General features: G+C 52.0%; 2 protein-coding genes across 18 annotated transcripts in view; one reads left to right on the top strand and one right to left on the bottom strand.

The window, feature by feature from the left end:
- LOC108386369 (peptidoglycan recognition protein 4) overlaps positions 1-14,517 on the bottom strand; it is a 49,254-nt gene extending 34,737 nt beyond the window's left edge. For 3 of the 17 annotated variants that reach the window (XM_073222104.1, XM_073222093.1, XM_073222105.1), the window contains exons 1-7: positions 6,793-7,084; positions 6,207-6,300; positions 5,321-5,428; positions 4,767-4,968; positions 3,342-3,460; positions 1,929-2,081; positions 518-716 (exon numbers count right to left, since the gene is read on the bottom strand). In XM_073222104.1, coding sequence (XP_073078205.1) covers positions 518-716; positions 1,929-2,081; positions 3,342-3,460; positions 4,767-4,968; positions 5,321-5,428; positions 6,207-6,255 — 830 coding nt within the window. In that variant the 5' untranslated portion in view covers positions 6,256-6,300; positions 6,793-7,084. Of the gene's footprint in view, positions 1-517; positions 717-1,928; positions 2,082-3,341; positions 3,461-4,766; positions 4,969-5,320; positions 5,429-5,799; positions 5,877-6,206; positions 6,301-6,544; positions 6,567-6,627; positions 6,765-6,792; positions 7,133-14,403 lie in introns of those variants that run through there. The other 14 variants (XM_073222094.1, XM_073222109.1, XM_073222102.1 and 11 more) reach the window with 13 other exon arrangements.
- On the top strand, positions 14,345-16,734 carry S100A9 (S100 calcium binding protein A9). The gene is made up of 3 exons (XM_017644207.3): positions 14,345-14,513; positions 14,880-15,076; positions 16,369-16,734. Exons 2-3 carry the CDS (start codon positions 14,927-14,929, stop codon positions 16,627-16,629), a joined length of 411 nt encoding a protein of 136 aa, XP_017499696.2. The 5' UTR covers positions 14,345-14,513; positions 14,880-14,926; the 3' UTR covers positions 16,630-16,734.
- The last annotated feature ends 283 nt before the right edge of the window (positions 16,735-17,017 follow it).

Here is a 17,017-nt window from a genome sequence, read left to right as displayed (position 1 = left end):
GTTCTTTATTAAAGAATTACAGACCTTGGCATGAGAGAAGTCAAAAGTCTCTCCCCTGCAGTCAGACAGGAAAGATATCCTCCCCCACACACAAACCCAAGGGGTTGACAGTTTCCAGAGGCAGAGAAGTCTAACAGGAAGGAGAACAAACTTCAGGCTGTGGCTGAACTGAGGGGCAGAGCCTTGGCATCTGAGTAGTGGAGGCGACTTTGTTAAAAAGCACTCTCCTTTCTACAGGCCTCACAATCTTGCGTGCATATAACCTCCCCTATTAGTTTCAACAGGGTTGTGGCCTCCACCATGTCAATATATGACTTTTAAAAATTATGCACCTTGAGATCATGCTCAACGGGAATGACCACCTCCTTAGCTGCACCTTAAAGCCCACCCAGGCTTGTGTGAGAAATCGTGTGGTCACACATGGAGCACCTCTCCGTTAATATTAGTTTCTGCTCCCTTCTCTTTCAAAGGCTCCCCCAGAGGGAAAAGAAGCCCATGTGTCCTCAGGCACACTTACTTATACCCAACGTCGCAGGAGTTCAATTTCTCCATGAGGAAGGACTGGATATCTTGGACCAGCAGGTGGCACTCGGCAGACCTGTTGCAGGTTCTCCCAGCGGTGTGGATGATGATGGTGTACTTAGCTGGGAGGTTCAACTTGGGGCAGTGGGTCTCCCTGGCCCCCCAAGCAGCCCGCGGGACAATGCTGGGGCAAGCTGTGGTGGGGCAAAAAATCCGCAGACATGAGGATCCATTGTGCCCACCCATGTTAGCCACCTCCCGATTGAACATTCCCCCCACCAGACATCGGACCTCACGTGGCTGTGAGACCCAGGAGAGCCTGGAAGCTCTCAGAACGACCCACCTGGGATCAGGGTGTGTTTGTATGGAGGGGTTGGACTCAAGAGGCAGGAGCCACAGAGCCACGGCTTCATAATCCAAAGAACAGTGAGAATGTGGATGCTGCATCCCAAGGGCAAAGTACACTTATTAATCTGCATGGTTATCGTGTGTGTGTGTGGGTGGGTGGGTGTCTGTGGGTGTGTGCACACATGTGTGTGTCTAGCCCCTTTTGGAAACAGTAGCTGAATTTTCATCAGAAATCATGTCTTTGAAAGTCACTTGGCATCCACGAAACTCTCTGTCAATGTAAGCAGTTATTAAAATTGACAGGTGGCCCCAACCCGAAGGCAGAGATCAAATGTACTCAGAGCTTCAGTAGAACAGAGCTGATTTACATTAAAATCGTATCCAGGCCAAGAAGAGGTTTAAAGGGCTTATTAACTGGACTGGTTTTGCTGTTGCTGCTTGTTAAACCCCAAAGCTACCTTTTATCTCCCTCTTTTTTGCCTGAATTATATTAAACTTTTCCTCTGAAGTCAGTATAAGTGGTGGTGACATTAGCCCTTCAGCCTATTAGTGTTGTTTCAGTTCTGCGTTCAGAAAAGTGTGTGGTTGTACGTGTGTTCGATCCCATTCCCTCCCTGTGCTATTTTTTCCCTCCCACTTTTCCCTCCAGCAGTTTTCACCATATAACAGACCAAATATTTTACTTATTTGCCTAATGTCTTTCTCTACCTTCTGGATTAAAACTGCATAAGGGCACTGCTGTTATGTATTGTGTTCCTTGGTGTAGCCTAGTGACCAGCAGGTGTCAGCAAATAACTGTTGAATCACTGGAGAAATGAGTGCAGGTGTGTCACACCAGACATAACGCCATGAGTCCCTCGCTCTTCCTCGGAGGGATAAAGTGACCTGGAGGGTCCCTCTCAAGGTTTGCCAGCCCCAAAGTTTCAGAGAGTGGGTGACCAGTTACCTACCAGAAGGGATCCAATAGGAGCCTTACTGAAAAGGTCACTCCTAATGGCATTTGGAAGTTAGTGGGGGGCTGAGTCTGGGAGGGGGGCCAGTGGGGTTGAAGGTCTTACCTTTCTTGGGACTTGCCTTCTGCAGGGGGGCCAGGCAGTTCTCGCCTTTCACAAGAAGTGGCTGAACGTACATGGGTGACAAGTGGCCCTTCTGGACAGCGCTGGAGATCAGGCCCTCCATGGCTAACAGGGCAACAGGGCTGGGGCTGCGGCCTGGAAGAAAGCAGTCTATGGGAAACCAGGTCTGACGTGAGTTCCAGGGACTGTGGGGAAAGGACGAGACGCCTTTCCAGCCCCTGCAGAGCTGTTGGAGGGGAGCAGGCTCATCCTCCCAGGTCGGAAGGCCTGCAAGTCAAGGATTCGCCTGGACAGGGCTCTCGGGGGCCAGGATGAAGACCTTTCCCAACGAGTGGCCAACACTTCATTCATCTACCTGCTCCCTCTCTCTCCATTGGAAGAGCTGGGAGGCAATGCTGTGCTCAGGATGCCCCCCAGTCTGGTCAGGGTTTCCCCATCATTGGTAGGGGCCCCTCTGGACATGTGCCAGCCTCTTTACCTGCATTGACGTCTTTAACCCTCACCACACACCTCTGAGGTAGATGCTGTTATTAACCCCATTATCACAAAGGGGAATTTGAGGCTTCAGATCCCACTACTAACAAGGTGACACCCAGCAGGCAAAGAAGAGTCCCGAAAAGAAACCAAGCAGAACACCAAGTCCTCTGATGTGCTGGACACCACCCTGGACCTGGAAGTGGAAGGTGTGGGCTTGTGTCTGATCTCTCTCCTACAGCTGTGTCTGTCACCTGGGGCCGCTCACCTCTCTGAAACTCAGGCTGCACCTTGTATAGTGTGATCATGAAAAGGATCTAGCCTTTCTCAAAGGGTGCAGGGAAGGGACCATGAGAAAGCAGGTGTGGTGTAAGAGCTTTGTTCACAGTAAGGGGGGCGCAAATTCCGTGGAATGTCCAGTGTGTATGTTAGAATGCAAGAGGGATAAGACTAAAAGAAAGTGGAAGGGGTGCTGGGATTGGAGGCCTCAAAGGGCTTTTTAAATATTGTATCGAAAATCTCAGTGTAAGAGAGATGGAAGGAGGAAGCTCCTGGCAGATGCGGAAGTACAGGCTGGCGCTACACGAGTGTCAGAGCTACAGAGGAAGATGTCACAGTCACCGACACACAGGTGAGAGTGGAGGCCCAGATCCTTCCAAGGCGAGGGCGGGAGGGGAACAAGGCTACAGAGAGGAAGCTGGGTAGCACGCCTGAGATGGCAGAGGGAGAGGAACCTGCTACGCAGGCTGAGAAGGAAGCCAGAGAAGCAGGAGGAGGGCCATCAACGCCAGTCATGGAAAAGAAGGGAGAGGAGAATTCCAGGAAAGAGGGTCACCAGGACAGTAGGAGAAGGGCGGGAGACAGTGACCAGACAAAGAAGCAGACGACCCTTTGGACAAGAGAAGCTGGGATGACCATTACCTTCCTCAGTGCCAAAGAAGGCAAAGCCCAGGGAGACGTTGCTATAGCCCTGGGTGTGCGTGCCCCGGACGTGCCAGCCGACACCTTCATACACCCCGCCATCATCCCCGACCAGGAAGCTGTAAGGCAGGGAAACACAGGCTTAGAGGCTGGCACTGGGCACATCCCTGAGAGAGGAACCACTTACCAAGAGGTTCCAAAGGGAGAAGAGCTCAAGCCATGTTCACTAACAGGAACTGCATGGACTCGTCCCAAAGGATGGAGAGACTGAGTCACATACACCTGTTCTCAGAACTCAGAAGGACCCACCCCATGCTCCTGACCTCCCTTCTTTGTTCTGGCACCTGGGTTTTATATAAACCATCCTGCACACTCAGGAGAAGAGGTCCTGAAGGCACCACAGTAAATAACACAGATCCAACCACACCATGTTAAGATTCTGCCCAGCCTCTGCATTTCCTCAAACATGACTCTCCTCCTTCCCCCAAATGCACGCCGCCTGTGTAACCTCCAAGCAGGTTTGTGTGACTTCTCCCTGCTGGGCTAACATCCTACGCAGGCTTCCCAGGAAGTAGCACCTTGGACAAGGGCATGGACGCAAGCTTCACAGTGGCCCCTTGGGGCTCAGCTAATCCCCACCCCAACACATGATGTGCACCAGGTACAGGCACCTTAGAATTGTCCCTCACAAGGATTGGGGTCCGAGGAAGTTATCCACAACTCCTGCCCTGAGCGACAGGAGGAGGACATTAACTTCTCTTCACCATCAGACACCTGGATGAAAGCCTGAAGCAGAGAAGCAGAAAAGAGGGAAGCCAGCACCTTGCAAAGGGACTGTCCACAGCCAGCTGGAGTCAGAGGTGGGCTGGGAGCATGTGGTCCTGGGCACCGACAGGGTTTCCTGCAGTGACCATCAGGGTAAGCAATGGATGATTGTCCCACCAAGGTGAGCGCCCCCTGCGTGCAGCGTAATGGGACATGCAAGGGGCAAAAGGACAGTTTTAAGCCCATTTGGGTTCCACAACTCTGAGGAAATCATACAACCTCCCTGCCTTAGTCCCCTGGCCCACAGCAGGGAGATGAAATGCCCGCCCAACCTGCCTCCCACGTTGCCAGGGAGCAAACATGCTGGTGGACGCAGAAGTCAATCATAACCTGCACTGCCATGTGAACCAGCTTTGGAGGTCAATAGCAAGCAGAGTTGTTATTTAACCTTCCTTGCTTCTTTTAAGAGACCTCAGAATTGAGGACCTCATAGAAAAGTCCAAAGGACTTGGAATTTTATAGGATCTTTAAAAAATATTTAAGTCATGATAAACCTAAATACACCCTTGACCCAGAAAAAGAGGAAAACGGAAATGAGAAGGCACAGGAGAAATGCCCTGAGAGCAGCTTTGCCCGCCTGCCTCGTGCCCAGACCCTTACTTGTAGGCCACATCGCACCAGCTGTTGTTGTGCACGTGGTGGGCCTGCAGCTCCTGCAGCCTCTGACTGCATGTGGTTTGGCTGTGACACTCCAGCCCAGGGACATGGTGGATGATGAGGAAATCCACTGGCAGGGTCAGCTGGGCGCTGCAGCCAACAGCTGCTGCTCCCCACTCCTTGCGAGAGACGATGGTGAAGACATCTATGGGGAGCCCCGGGGTGGGGAGCATGTCACTGGGTGCATCTTGTCTATTAGTCCCAGGCCACCGGTGCCATTCCCAGCAGTATCTGCCTCCTGGTAGCGGGAGAGCCCTGGAGGAGGCCCTCCACTTCCCACCTCTGCACCCATTCTCTCCATCCTCAGGCTAGGGGGCCGCTGAGTGCAGAAGCTGCCTCTCCCCTTCCTGGCTCTGTCCCCTCCTGGCCCTGCCCCACACCCGAGGCCCGTGGCCACCCCTGCGGATGTGTCCCCACAACCATCCAGTCACAAGAGGCTGTGTACATCCAGAAGCACTTCTGCCCACATGAGAAATCCAGCCAGCCTCAAGCCTCACCATCGAGACCCAGCGTGTCTGTTTCAGTGAGCCGTGAGCTGTTGCTAAGCAAGTCCTGAAGCCCATCGGACATGCGTGTGGCTTGTGTTTCATCCCAGGTGGAATCACCTGCAAAGGAATATTCCATTTTGCATGAACCCCAGAGCGCCTGGCTCCCATCTCAGCGCCACAGGCTTGGGCCAGATCCCTGAGAAGCTCCGGCAAACCCCTGTGGGCTGACCAGAGGACCAAACAGCACACAGAGGGGTTTTCTCCAACACCAACTCCAGGTGATCCCCAGGAGGATAGTTAAGGAGCCACGGGCAGGGAATTGGAAATAATATCCTGCTCTCATGAGCTGCATCTGCACACACAATTAGGTGGGGGGGGAAACACCTGGGAATGTATCCAAGCACTTCAAAACCGCAAAGTTCCCTCCTGTGTGAATTGTACCTAGTGGAAGCAGTAGGACCAGTATGTGGCGAACCCATTCCGATTACCTGCACTAATCAAGTCAGTCCCACAGGGGAACTTTCTCTTCTTGAGAAGCATGAACCCAGTCACAGGTTGCGTCCAACTGGTGTAATTAAAACACAAATAGAATCATTGTGCCCGTTGCTCAAGCGCAAAATCCTTTGTGTGCATTAGGTCATTTGATCCTCACAGTGAGTTTAGGAGATCACAACCTTATCTCAGTTTTCGGTGGGAAAAATAAGCTTAAAGGAGCTGAAAACCTTGTTTAAAGTCATTACTGGAGGCCTGGCAAGGGTTTGAAACCAGGTCTACAGACTCTTAAGTTCCGTGCTCTAAATGCATCACTGTGGGAGAGCAAACATGTAAAGAATGCTTGTTAGAAGACTTTAGGATGGTCTTCTCAGTGACTCTGATCCAGCAAAGAAAAACTCACCGCAGGCCCCAAGACCCAGAGCGGGGAAGACAAGCAGCCACAGCAGCATCCGCGTGTGTCCCAGGACACAGACAGGAGGGTGTGGACCTCGGCCCTGCGAGAGACACCAACCGTTAGCCTGACCGAGCTCACGCTACAGACGCAATACCCACCCCAGGGTATGTGCCCCCTTCCGCCTCCCCGCCAAGCTGTGGGCCTCCTTAGGGCCAGTGCCTCCCGGCCTCTCAGGATGCCCAACACACATCAGGTGCTTGTCCTGTTTCCCTGGGCAACTTGATTTTAGTGCAAGGCCTCAGTAGACATTCACACATGTAATTTTATTTAATCTGCACACTAACCCTGCAATGTTAAGATTATTAACCCCCATTCTTCTAGAAGAGAGCTCTAAGATCCAGGAATAGTACACCCAAGAAATCCGAACCACATGGATGGGTCTAGAGCAGAGGATTCCTTCCCTGTTAGGGCAGGGAGATGGTACAAGAGGTCAGTTCCATGGCGGAGAAAATTTGCTGATGGTAACACTCCCTCTGAGAGTCCAGTCCCTTCCGTGGGCGATGGCTGCTCAAGAAGAAACACTCTCACCCACCCTCGGAATACCGGTGGGTCCCGCGCCTGCCCAGGCCCCGAGCGCAGGCTGCCAGCCTCCCTCGCCGACCTGGCCCCCGGCCCCTGCGTCCTCCTCCCGCGGCTCCTCCTCGGCCTTCAGGCGGCCCGCGCTAGAGGGCGCGCCCTCCCCGGGGACGCAGCGCGCGGGCCCTGGCTTGGGGCGGAGGAGAGGAGACAGCCCGCGATCCCTCACCCAAGGTGCAGGGGACCCGGAGCACCGAGCTGCGAGGCTCCCGGCAGGCCGTCCGCACGCCCAGCGGAGCTCCGGGACTCCAGACTCGGGCCCAGGAGCGCGGCCCCGCCCTGTGAATAAGCGCGGGGACCGCCTCCCTGGGAAAGGGCGCGATTGCCCAAGGCTCCCCCAGCTCCTGTCCTGTACCCAGCCCTCGGGAGCCCTGCCAACCCGGTGCCGACCTCCGGGGACCTTCTGCCCTGCCCGTGGGGACGAATCTGCTCTAGGAGTGTGGAGGCTGTGGATGGAGGTCACCCACCCACCGGGGTCACCAGCAGGGGCAGGATGGGGGCGCGGAACAGAACGGTACAGTCCAGGGGACAAGGCACCACGTGTCCGCACAGCTGGCCCTTCGCCCGCCCCCCTTCCTCAGCATCAAACTGTTACCCACCCAGGACGCCTCCCACAAGAGTTCCCAGGACGCTCCTGTTCCTCCCCGTGCTATTTACACTGATGACACGAATCCCACAGCAAGTAGAAGGCGGTGAGCGGTCACTACAATCCTCACAATGCATCCTTTCAAAATGAAGTTTCATTTGAAAATGTTCTTTATGAAATGGTGAAAATCACTCACTTTATTAAAATCTCCGCCACGGTTGCCTCAAGGAAAAGCACTTATGTGACTGAGTGGTGACGAACTAACCGCTTTTTTCACGGAACACCATTTTTCCTTGAAAGAACAAATAACCGCCAACCTACGGATATTCGTGCCAGGGTATATATGGTAGACATTGTCTCAAAAAATGAATGGAGTGAAACTTTCAGTTCAACTTTAGCAGCAATAAAATGGGAGCTTTCAAGCAAAAATGACAATTTCGGAAATACTTGTGTCTTCCACTATGAGTTTGACAGTTTCCCAATACTTCCAAGATTTTTCTGATGAGATGAGTGGTGATACTAACAAATGTGATTATTATAGTGTACCACATTATATTATGAAATGTGTCAGCATTTGGTAGACACGCCTAGCTCATTGAATCAATATTTTCCAAACGACCAGTACATGAAGTTACAAAATCACGCTTGGACAAAAGATTCATTCAGATTTCATGCCAGACCAATGGAGTCTACTGTCACCATACAAAGGACTCATCGCTGTGGTTTTAGATTCTACATGGTAATTAGCGTTTAAGAAACCTCCACTTGTTAAGTTTTGATAATCAAAGAATATCCACAGTGACTTTAAAGGCTCCTAATGTATTCTTCCCCTTTCCAACCACTTATCTGTGTGAGGCTGTATATTCCTCGTATTTTCAATCAAAACAACGTATTATGGCACAATGAATGCAGAAGTAGATAGGAGAATCCAATGGTATTCTTTTCAGCCTTACATTAAAGAGGGGTATAAAAACGGAGAAAGAAAGAGAGAAAGAGAGAAAGAGAGAAAGAGAGAGAGAGAGAGAGAGAGAGAGAGAGAGAGAGAGAGAGAGAGAGAGAGAGAGAGAGAAAAAAAAAGAAAGAAAGAAAGAAAGAAAGAAAGAAAGAAAGAAAGAAAGAAAGAAAGAAAGAAAGAAAGAAAGAAAGAAAGAAAGAAAGAAAGAAAGAAAGGAAGAAAGATACTTTTCTCACTAGTTTTTGGTGGAGTCTTTCTGGAAAATATAAATTTCATTTTAAAAATGTGTTATTATATAATGGGTTTGCTAATGCTACTTTAAATGAATTAAAAAGTAGTTAAAATTTTTTAATTTCTAATATTTAAATACTAATAAACATGATCCATTAATAGACGTATTGTAGTATTAATAGATATATACAAAATCTCTTTGAGATACCCAGTAACTTCAATGTAACCGAGTCTTGAGGACATTAAGGTGGAGAATCAGGGCGCAACCGTCACAAGCTGTCCTGATGCAGGTAGGCCGCAAGGGGGCAGCAGGCCCTCGGATAATCCCAGAGCTGCCTTTCGCCCACGGGACTCTTCCCCCACCTCCCTATTTCCATCACACGGCCCACTTCTTTTTTTGTTTTCTCTGCATTCTCCTGTGCTGCACAACTCTTTAATTACAGGAAGTCATCTTCTAATCATAGGTTCCATCAAAACCAAGTTTCATATTATTCTGCAAACGTGTATCACCTATCTCTCAAATGCCAAGTTTATCATCCAGGCATGAGTAAATACGAGAACTCCCTCTCTCAAGGAGTTAATAATCTAGAGAAGGAGATGGCCCAAAGGCCAGCAATTGGAATACCAACATGGTAATGTATGTGAGGGCCCTTTACTCTCTGTCCCGGGCTGTATACTTCAAAGGAATTCCAGAGAGGCAGAGGAAGCCAAGTGAGATACTGACATATTCGCCAGGAATCTCGGGAAGGATCTGGAGCCTTGGGACACAATGAGCACAAAAACCAGGATCTGCAAGAGACAGAAAAGGAGGAAGATCAGAAAAACAGAAGCTAGGGAACAGAAAAGAGCACACCAGATTTTTCAATTTAGAAGGTGAAGTTTCCCAGAAATCACAAGGGCTGTGAGCAAAGACAGCCGAAGTGGGGCTGGGGGAGGTGTTCAGCCTTGGGAACGTGCAGGTAAAGAGTCTAAGAGGTCAGGTTCCTGGAGGGGCCTCCCTGCAGATGTCAGAGCAGCACAGCAGGGGCAGGGGGCAGGGCTGCTCCGAGACCTCAGGACAGCCCATCAGTGAAGGCTGCAGGGATGCAGGAGGGCGGCTAAGGCTCGGGGTGGACCGAGCCCAAAGGCGCAGGACAGTGATCTGATGTTGCCCACAGATACCCTAATGCACCAGAGACATAGAATGAGCAGTGGAGGGACAAGGAGTGTCAGGAGGCCTAGGGTCAGGAGTCCAGTACCAGAAATCTCCATGGAAGGGCATCTGGGAGTTGTGGGCTGGCCCAGAGGCAAGGAAGGCAGCAAGGAGGAAGGGAGGGTGAGAGGAAGAGGCAGCCTGTTGTATGTGGCCTCGAAGGGGCTGGGCTCCAGGCTCCAGCTGCCTTGTGCCCAGGGGGAACCTGATTTCATCTGCCAGGGTAACAGCAGTTAAATAGGGGAATCAGACAGAGCTCTGGAGCCACAGGGCTCAAAGTATACATACAGCCCATCGAGATTCCATCCCTACCTGGAATTGCCTCCAGAAATGACCTAAAGGCCGCCTGATCCAACATCCTCCCTTAGTGGGTAAGAACATGGAGACTTGGGCATGGAAATGACTTCCAAAGCCCACCCAGCATGTCTGTCAAAGCTAAGACAAGAACCCAGTTCCCAGCCCCTAGGCCCTCTGTCAGCTTTGACCAGGTCCCAAAGGCCAAAGGACACAGAGCCTGGGGGACATCCCACTGGCTGGTGCCTAGTGTTACACCCCCATTATGATGCCTGGTATAATATCAACAGCTAGGAAGGAGCAAAAGGCCAGCATAACAGTAGGCTGGCTGTGGGGAAGGGGAAAGACCCAGGCCCGCTCTTAGTCCCAGGCACGGGGGAAGGGGCACAGTGATGGGATCACAATGGCAGGTGCCCTGTCTGTTTCCTTGTCTGCTTCCTTGCTTTGAGCACAGCTGAGGAAACCATTCCTTTTTCTCCCAAAGGAGTCACTGTCTAGAACGAGGAACATTGCCCCAATGTGTGCCCTGGCAGGAGGTCCTGTGTTGCCCCTAGAAGAACACCCCACATCCCACCAGCTCTCATTGCAACCTCGGGCTTGGGCAGCAGTGAGGAAGCTGGGGGAGCAGGGCCTCCTCACTGACTGATCTTGATTGCCAAGGTCAGGACCTCTACATCTCAGCCCCATCCTCACCCGAGTCCAGGCTGGCCTACTACCATGGGCCTGCTTGGGCCTTCTGACCACGAGGGAGCCCATCGCCAACTTCCCCCAAGTTTAGGCCCCTGTATGTCTTGAAGCCTCACCAGCCACCAACTGCTAATCCTTTTCTCCCTGCTCCCTTTTCCCTTCATCCTTAATTGACGCTATAGGATCACAGTCAATGGCTCTGCAGAAAGTCACAGGGCGACAGACTGGTGTTCCTTTCATACTCACTTATCTCTTCATTTATTCGTGCACCCCAGCATTTATTCCTTCAACAAATGTTCCCCCAATGCCTACCAGGCCAGGCCCTTGCTCCTGGGACCACAGAGGTGAGTGGGGCAGCGGCCCTGCCTTGAGGAGTCACAGTGGGGCAGAGGAGACAGACCCAAACATCAAGAGTGCGCCGTCTGCCTGCAGTCGTGCTCTGCTCAACATGCACCATGCTTTGTTGTTAATAGCTTTGTTTTTCCTTAAAATTAGTTAACAGATTTTATAAGCAGACTTTTGCATATAAGAATTCAGATTTCCTGAGACGGCTGGTTAGCCAGAGATGGGTAAGATTCCTCAAGGGAGGAACAACCTAAGACAGGCACAGTCACAGGGGGGTCATCAGGTGAGAAATTGGGGATCAACAGAGGTGAGGCTTAGAACCTCACCCCCCCTGTTTTGAGAGAAATCTTCTGCATCCGTGGATGTTTTGTTGCCCTTGTCTAGCTTGGATTAATACTTAGTCTATAGGCACAGACCTGATCATCTACATTTGCCCTCTTACAGCACTAAATTATGTTTTCTACCTTTATCTTGCATCTACCTACCACTTCAGCATTTTATTTAAAAAAAATAAGGGAGAAATGTGGGATTCACATATAAATCAAGTATAAAAATCAAATGAATAATCATATCTGACTTGTTTGTTTAAAGTTCATGATGCATGATCAAAACCGAAAGTCTCTGCGATATGACTGCCCTTGCACTGTTCACCAAGTAAGAACTTATTCACTATGTAAGAACTTGTTCACCATGTAAGAACTTGTTCGTTATGCTTCAGAAGATTGAAGACTGTTGAGAATTAGGCTCGGGGTTGATTAATGATTGTGCATTGAGTCCCCTATATAGAATTTTATTGTTGTTAACAACCATTTGATCAATAAATATGAGAGATGCCCTCTCATAAAAAAAAAAAGAATTCAGATTTCCTGGACCTTTGGGAGGTCCAGCAACACCTGGTCCACCTTCCCACCTGGCCGCCTCACCTGAGGCTGAGTACTGCTGTCCCTTCAAGTTAGGAACACTCCCATTCACCCCTGTCTCCACCAGTCCCTGGTGTCCCCAGCCCTAGGACCCCACGCCAGCTGCCACAAGTCAACCTACTGGCAGTGCTATTGTTCTCAGGCCCCACCAGCTTCACCAGTTTACTCCACATGCCTTGTTTGTACGAGTTTGTGTCTGGAATCCTTGGTCCACAGTGAAATGTGCATTAAGGCAGCAGAGGGCGCTGTGGGAGCGCACAGGAGAAGCACCTGCTGAGATGACGAGCAACAGATTTCCCCCCGCAGGGCCCCCAGGCCCAGAGTGGCTGCCTGCTGTTGTCTGTGCTCCCTCCTTTAGCTCAAACAATAGAGGGCAGACCTTTTCAGGACAGGCACCTGAAGTCCCCTTTTCTGCATTCTGAGCTGTATCTGCACTGTTCATTCAGTCCCAGATGACTTACTCATTCAAGCATGCATCAGCAAGCATTTATTAAATACATGCTGCATGCTTGGCACCTGTGCCAGACCCTGTCCTTAGCTCCCGAGAGTTTAAAACATAGTTAGGAATTCAGTATATAAGATTATGACTCCCCTATGTATTGGGACTCACCCAGGTCCCCCAGCATCTAGCATTGTGTCTGGCACATAGTAGGTGCTCAATCAATACTTGCATGAATAAATGAAAAGGTCTTCTCTACTGAGCTCTTACAGCTTTACATGTACTGTCTCAATTCTCTGTTATTATCCTATTTTACTGATAAAGAAAGTAAGGCACAGAGAGGTTAAGTAGATTGCCTAAGGTAACACAGCCAATCTGAACTCTTAACCACTGTTCTGTGTGCTGTCTCAGCTGTGCATGGCAGGCCTTGCGGGTAACACACAGGGGCTGCCCACTGCATCAGAGGGCAGAATAGTCAGAGGGCCGGGCAGAGAGGGAAGTGTTCCTGCACAGATGATCGGGTAGAGATAGAAGAGAACAGCTTCCCTGATGGAAGGGGGAGGCTGGGGGAAACCAGAGGCCAGGGGAAGGCGCCCACAGTAGGTCCTTCATGCACTCATTCTGGGTCGAGGGGCAGGGCTGCCAGTAGGGACAGGATCCTTCAGCCAGTGTGAGGTCTCCCGCGTGCCAAGCACCGGGCAGTGTGCTTGGGAGGGCGTGAACATGAATAAGAACTCTCCTTGAGGATCTACAAACAATCGTCAGACAAAAGCAAGACATATCAATAATTTCACTCCAGGAGGAGCTGTTAGGGCCAGAAATGTTGTAGGAGTAATTGTCCAGGAAGAAGAAATTGTTTCCAGTTGGGGAGAAGAGAGCAGGCTTCCCAGGAGGCAGTGTTTGAACTGAGGCCTGACTGGTGGATAGGAATGCACCCAGTAGTGGGGGAAGGGCACTCCTGGGTGGCAGCCCAAGGCCAAAGGCCTGGAGGTGCACGTGACAGGTGAGCCCTGTGTGCCCCCCGGGGTGGGGGTGCTGGCGGAGACAGAGGGGAGGCTGGCCAGGCAGTGCCGGCAGCTCCCGAGGGCCCGGCGTGCTGTGCTGAACAGCGCAACTTTCTCCGGGGCAACAGGGAGTCAGGGGATGTGTGCGGCAGGCACGGAGCTTGCCCACAGGAAGCTACACAAAATAGTAATAGTCTTCTAGCATCTAAGTTCCTTGAGGGCATGGCTCCCACATTGGGAGCAATGTTGAGAAAAATAAGGCTGAGTATTTTAGAAACAAGTTCACCCTGAGGCTCTCTCACTCAGACTGCAAGAGGGACTCCAGTAATCAGAACCGCCCTTAACCAGGAACCAGGGTGTCTGGGCCCAGTTCCTGCTGTGTCACCAACCAGCTTTGTGGCCTTGCTCAGGTCCCTCTCTGGGTGTCAGCTTCTTCACCTGCAATACAAGGGGCGCTGACCCCCTCCAGTGGCCCTTCTATTCCTATCTCGCCCCTTTGAGCCTATGAACCCCATGACATCCCCCCTCCCACCCTCCTAAGGGCACTGAGCACAAAGCCAGGCAGGTGCTGGAAGACCCAGACGTCCTTGGGCTGCTCAGCTGGAGCGGCAGAACAAGTCGGGCATCCCAGGGGCCCTCGGCCCACCACCCAGCCACGGCTGTCCCAGCTGACGGGGCCCGGGGAGAGTGAGGGGTGCCAGAGGAGAGGCTGCTTTCTGCCCTGCTCAGGAAAGGCAGGGGGTCGAGGTGGAAGGGAAGTGAACTAGCCAACCAGCTTCCTCCAAAGCAGCTCCAGGCCCAGGGCTGGGAATTTCACAAAAAGGCAAAGGAGCTGTGTGAACACTTCCTGCTTGCCCCGCCCCAGCCCCCTTCCTGGCAGTGACAAGCCCAGCTCGCATTACCACACTGCTCACCTGTGAAGCAATCTTCCCGCGAGAGAGCTCAGTACCCAGCTCAGGGGCCGCCTATAAATGCTGGGCCAGCACTGTGCTGTCAAACTCATCTGTGTGACTTCTCGCTTTGGGTAAGCCAGCTGCCAGCTTCCCTGGGCAGGAGTCAGCCTACCACTCTGTCTTTACTCCCCCTAACCCATCTTCTTTTCAAACCCGCCTCCTGGAAGCCCTCTTTGATTGACCCGCCCACTTTAAAGCTCCTTTCCACTGTCTTAGATCCTGTTCTGCTCCAGCCTCCTGTCCTCTGCTGTTTTGCATAATGCCAAATGCTTTGCTTTTTGGCATTCTCCGGATATTCTAAAATCCACTTCTCCCATGTCTGGGATGGTGCCTTCTCTCAGTTCAGTTGCAGACAGGCTTTCCTTTTATGCTGTCACCCCCTCATTCCTGCAGCAGCCGTTAAGAGGTGTCAGGTTGTGACAGCCTTTTCTTCTAAGCCCCCAGGCCTCGCTTCTCCACCGTGCAGAGAGAGTGCAGTAGGACCATGGAGAAACAGTTGTCGCAGATGGAAAGAGACCTAGAGACAGTAATCAACATCTTCCACCAGTATTCTGCGCGGCTGGAACCCCGAGACTCCCTGAGCCAGAAGGAATTCAAACAGCTGGTGAAAAAAGAGCTGCCCGACTTTCTCAAGGTAGGGCTGGGCTCCCAGCAGGCCTGACCCAGCCTGGCAACCATGGGTGCTAAGGACGGAGGGTGGAGTGCAGTCTGCAGTGGTTAAGGAGAAAATTCTAGCTTCTTGAACCCAGCCTCCAAAGGCAGTGGGTGCCCCGCCACTCGAGGTGCCCCGAGCTGGACTAATGGAATGTGTGCAGTGTGTGTCCCTGTCATGGGCATGGGGGAGTAGTGGCAAATGGGGACCCACTGTCCGGGCAGGAGAGCCACACTGTAAAGAAGCACAGTAAAGAGCACAGACAAATCCAGGGGCAACAAGAGAGGGCACGGGGCTGATGTGGGCTGGGCAGGGCTGGGTAGAGGGACTGCTGGGTGGATGAGAGGGCCCCTCTGAGGAGGGACACTTGGGCTGACACGGAAAGGTTAGGAAGGGAAGCAACTGAGGACGACACTTGGCAGAAGCCTAGGAGATCCCAAGCCTTGTATGAGACCTGAAGGACTTCTCTAATCCGAAGGGTCTAAGGTAGGGAACCAACGAAAGGCACGCTGGGAAGCATGGAGCCCAAAGTGGCCCTACCAAGCACTTGGCATCGTGAATTCATTTCCCCGGTCTGAAAGTGATGAGGCAATTGCAGGAAAACAAAGGATCTGTCCCACCAAGTCTTTCTGTTTTCTTTACAAACTTGGAGGCTTTGGGGAAGCAGAGGCCTAGACTAAGAAGGGTGGGACACCTGGGGGGTCAGCGGAGCACCCACACTGCTCGCCCCCACCCCCGATCTGACCCGTTGTGTTCTCCTGTGCTGCTTCGCCACCATGCAGGCTGAAATGCCTGCCACTAATTAGTAACAAGACGGAAGGGAGAGACGGGGAAGGGGAGCAGACGGGCCTGGGCTCTGAGTCCAACAGGAGCCTGCCTTTCACCGCTCTGCAAAAACTAATTACCTTTCTTAGACAGTTTCCTCAAGTCTTCCTCCAGGAAGATATCAAGTCAACCTGTTAAACTTGCTACAAGAGACAAATGGGGTGACATTTCTATACTAGCTAATTGTGTGACCTCGGGGAAATCTTCTGACTTCAGTTCCTCTGCTGTGAAATGGAGAGTATCACAGTGTTTGGATGAGTGCAGAATAAATGGGCAAGAATCTAGCACATGCTCAGCACTGGCTATTCTGCAGGCACTCGGATGATGGTCATTTTTCATTTTTGAATTGAGGCGCAGGAGCCAGGTTTCTCTGTGCCTTGGCCATGGGGTTGTTTGCTGTGCTCGCTGGCCACAGCCCGCCCTGAGCACCCCATCTCCCCCATCCACAGAAGCAGAGGAAGAATGACAGAGCCATAAACCATATCATGGAGGATCTGGACACAAATCAAGACAAGCAGCTGAGCTTCGAGGAGTTCTCCATGCTGGTGGCGAAGCTTACAGTAGCCTCCCATGACAAGATGCATGAAACGGCACCTGATCCAGACAAGCCCGGCCACCACCACGGGCCAGGCTTCGGGGATGGTGGCTGTCCCCCCGAGAGTGGTCAAGGTCATGGCCACAGCCATAGTGGTCATGGCCACAGCCACTAATCAGGAGGCCAGGCCGCCCCTGCCCATCTAGGGCCACAGGGCTATAGTGCCATGCTGCTTTAGCTGTGGGCTGGGGGGTGTGGGCAAAATAAAGTCTTCCTGCTAGCCAGTTCTCCGTGTGCTTCCTCCAGCACCTGCGTCCCACCCTGTGCCTCCTGGGGTCTGGCTGGCATCAGACAGCTCTGCCCCTGAACTGGGACTCAGACAGCTCCCTTCATTTGAGAACAACGAGGTGAGCTCTGACGGCATGGGTCTGTCCTGAGCCCACCTCCCTGACTGTGTCCTCACCTCTGACCTCAGGCCCCACTGCTGAGGTCCCAGTCCCCCGCCCCGAACGAGGACTTCCTTGCCCAGCAGTTCAGTTGGCCCTGCCACCACAGGAGCAAAA

This window comes from Manis javanica, chromosome 14, assembly GCF_040802235.1.
Source record: "Manis javanica isolate MJ-LG chromosome 14, MJ_LKY, whole genome shotgun sequence".
Lineage (NCBI taxonomy): Eukaryota > Metazoa > Chordata > Mammalia > Pholidota > Manidae > Manis > Manis javanica.
The sequence above is the reverse complement of the archived record's forward strand: the minus strand, read 5'-3'. Positions and strand labels throughout refer to the sequence as shown.

Coding starts and splice junctions, on each gene's coding strand:
- S100A9 (XM_017644207.3), top strand. CDS start 14,927: ATGGAGAAACAGTTGTCGCAGATGGAAAGAGACCTAGAGACAGTAATC. Junction 15,077..16,368: donor AGCTGCCCGACTTTCTCAAG/GTAGGGCTGGGC, acceptor CCCCATCCACAG/AAGCAGAGGAAGAATGACAG.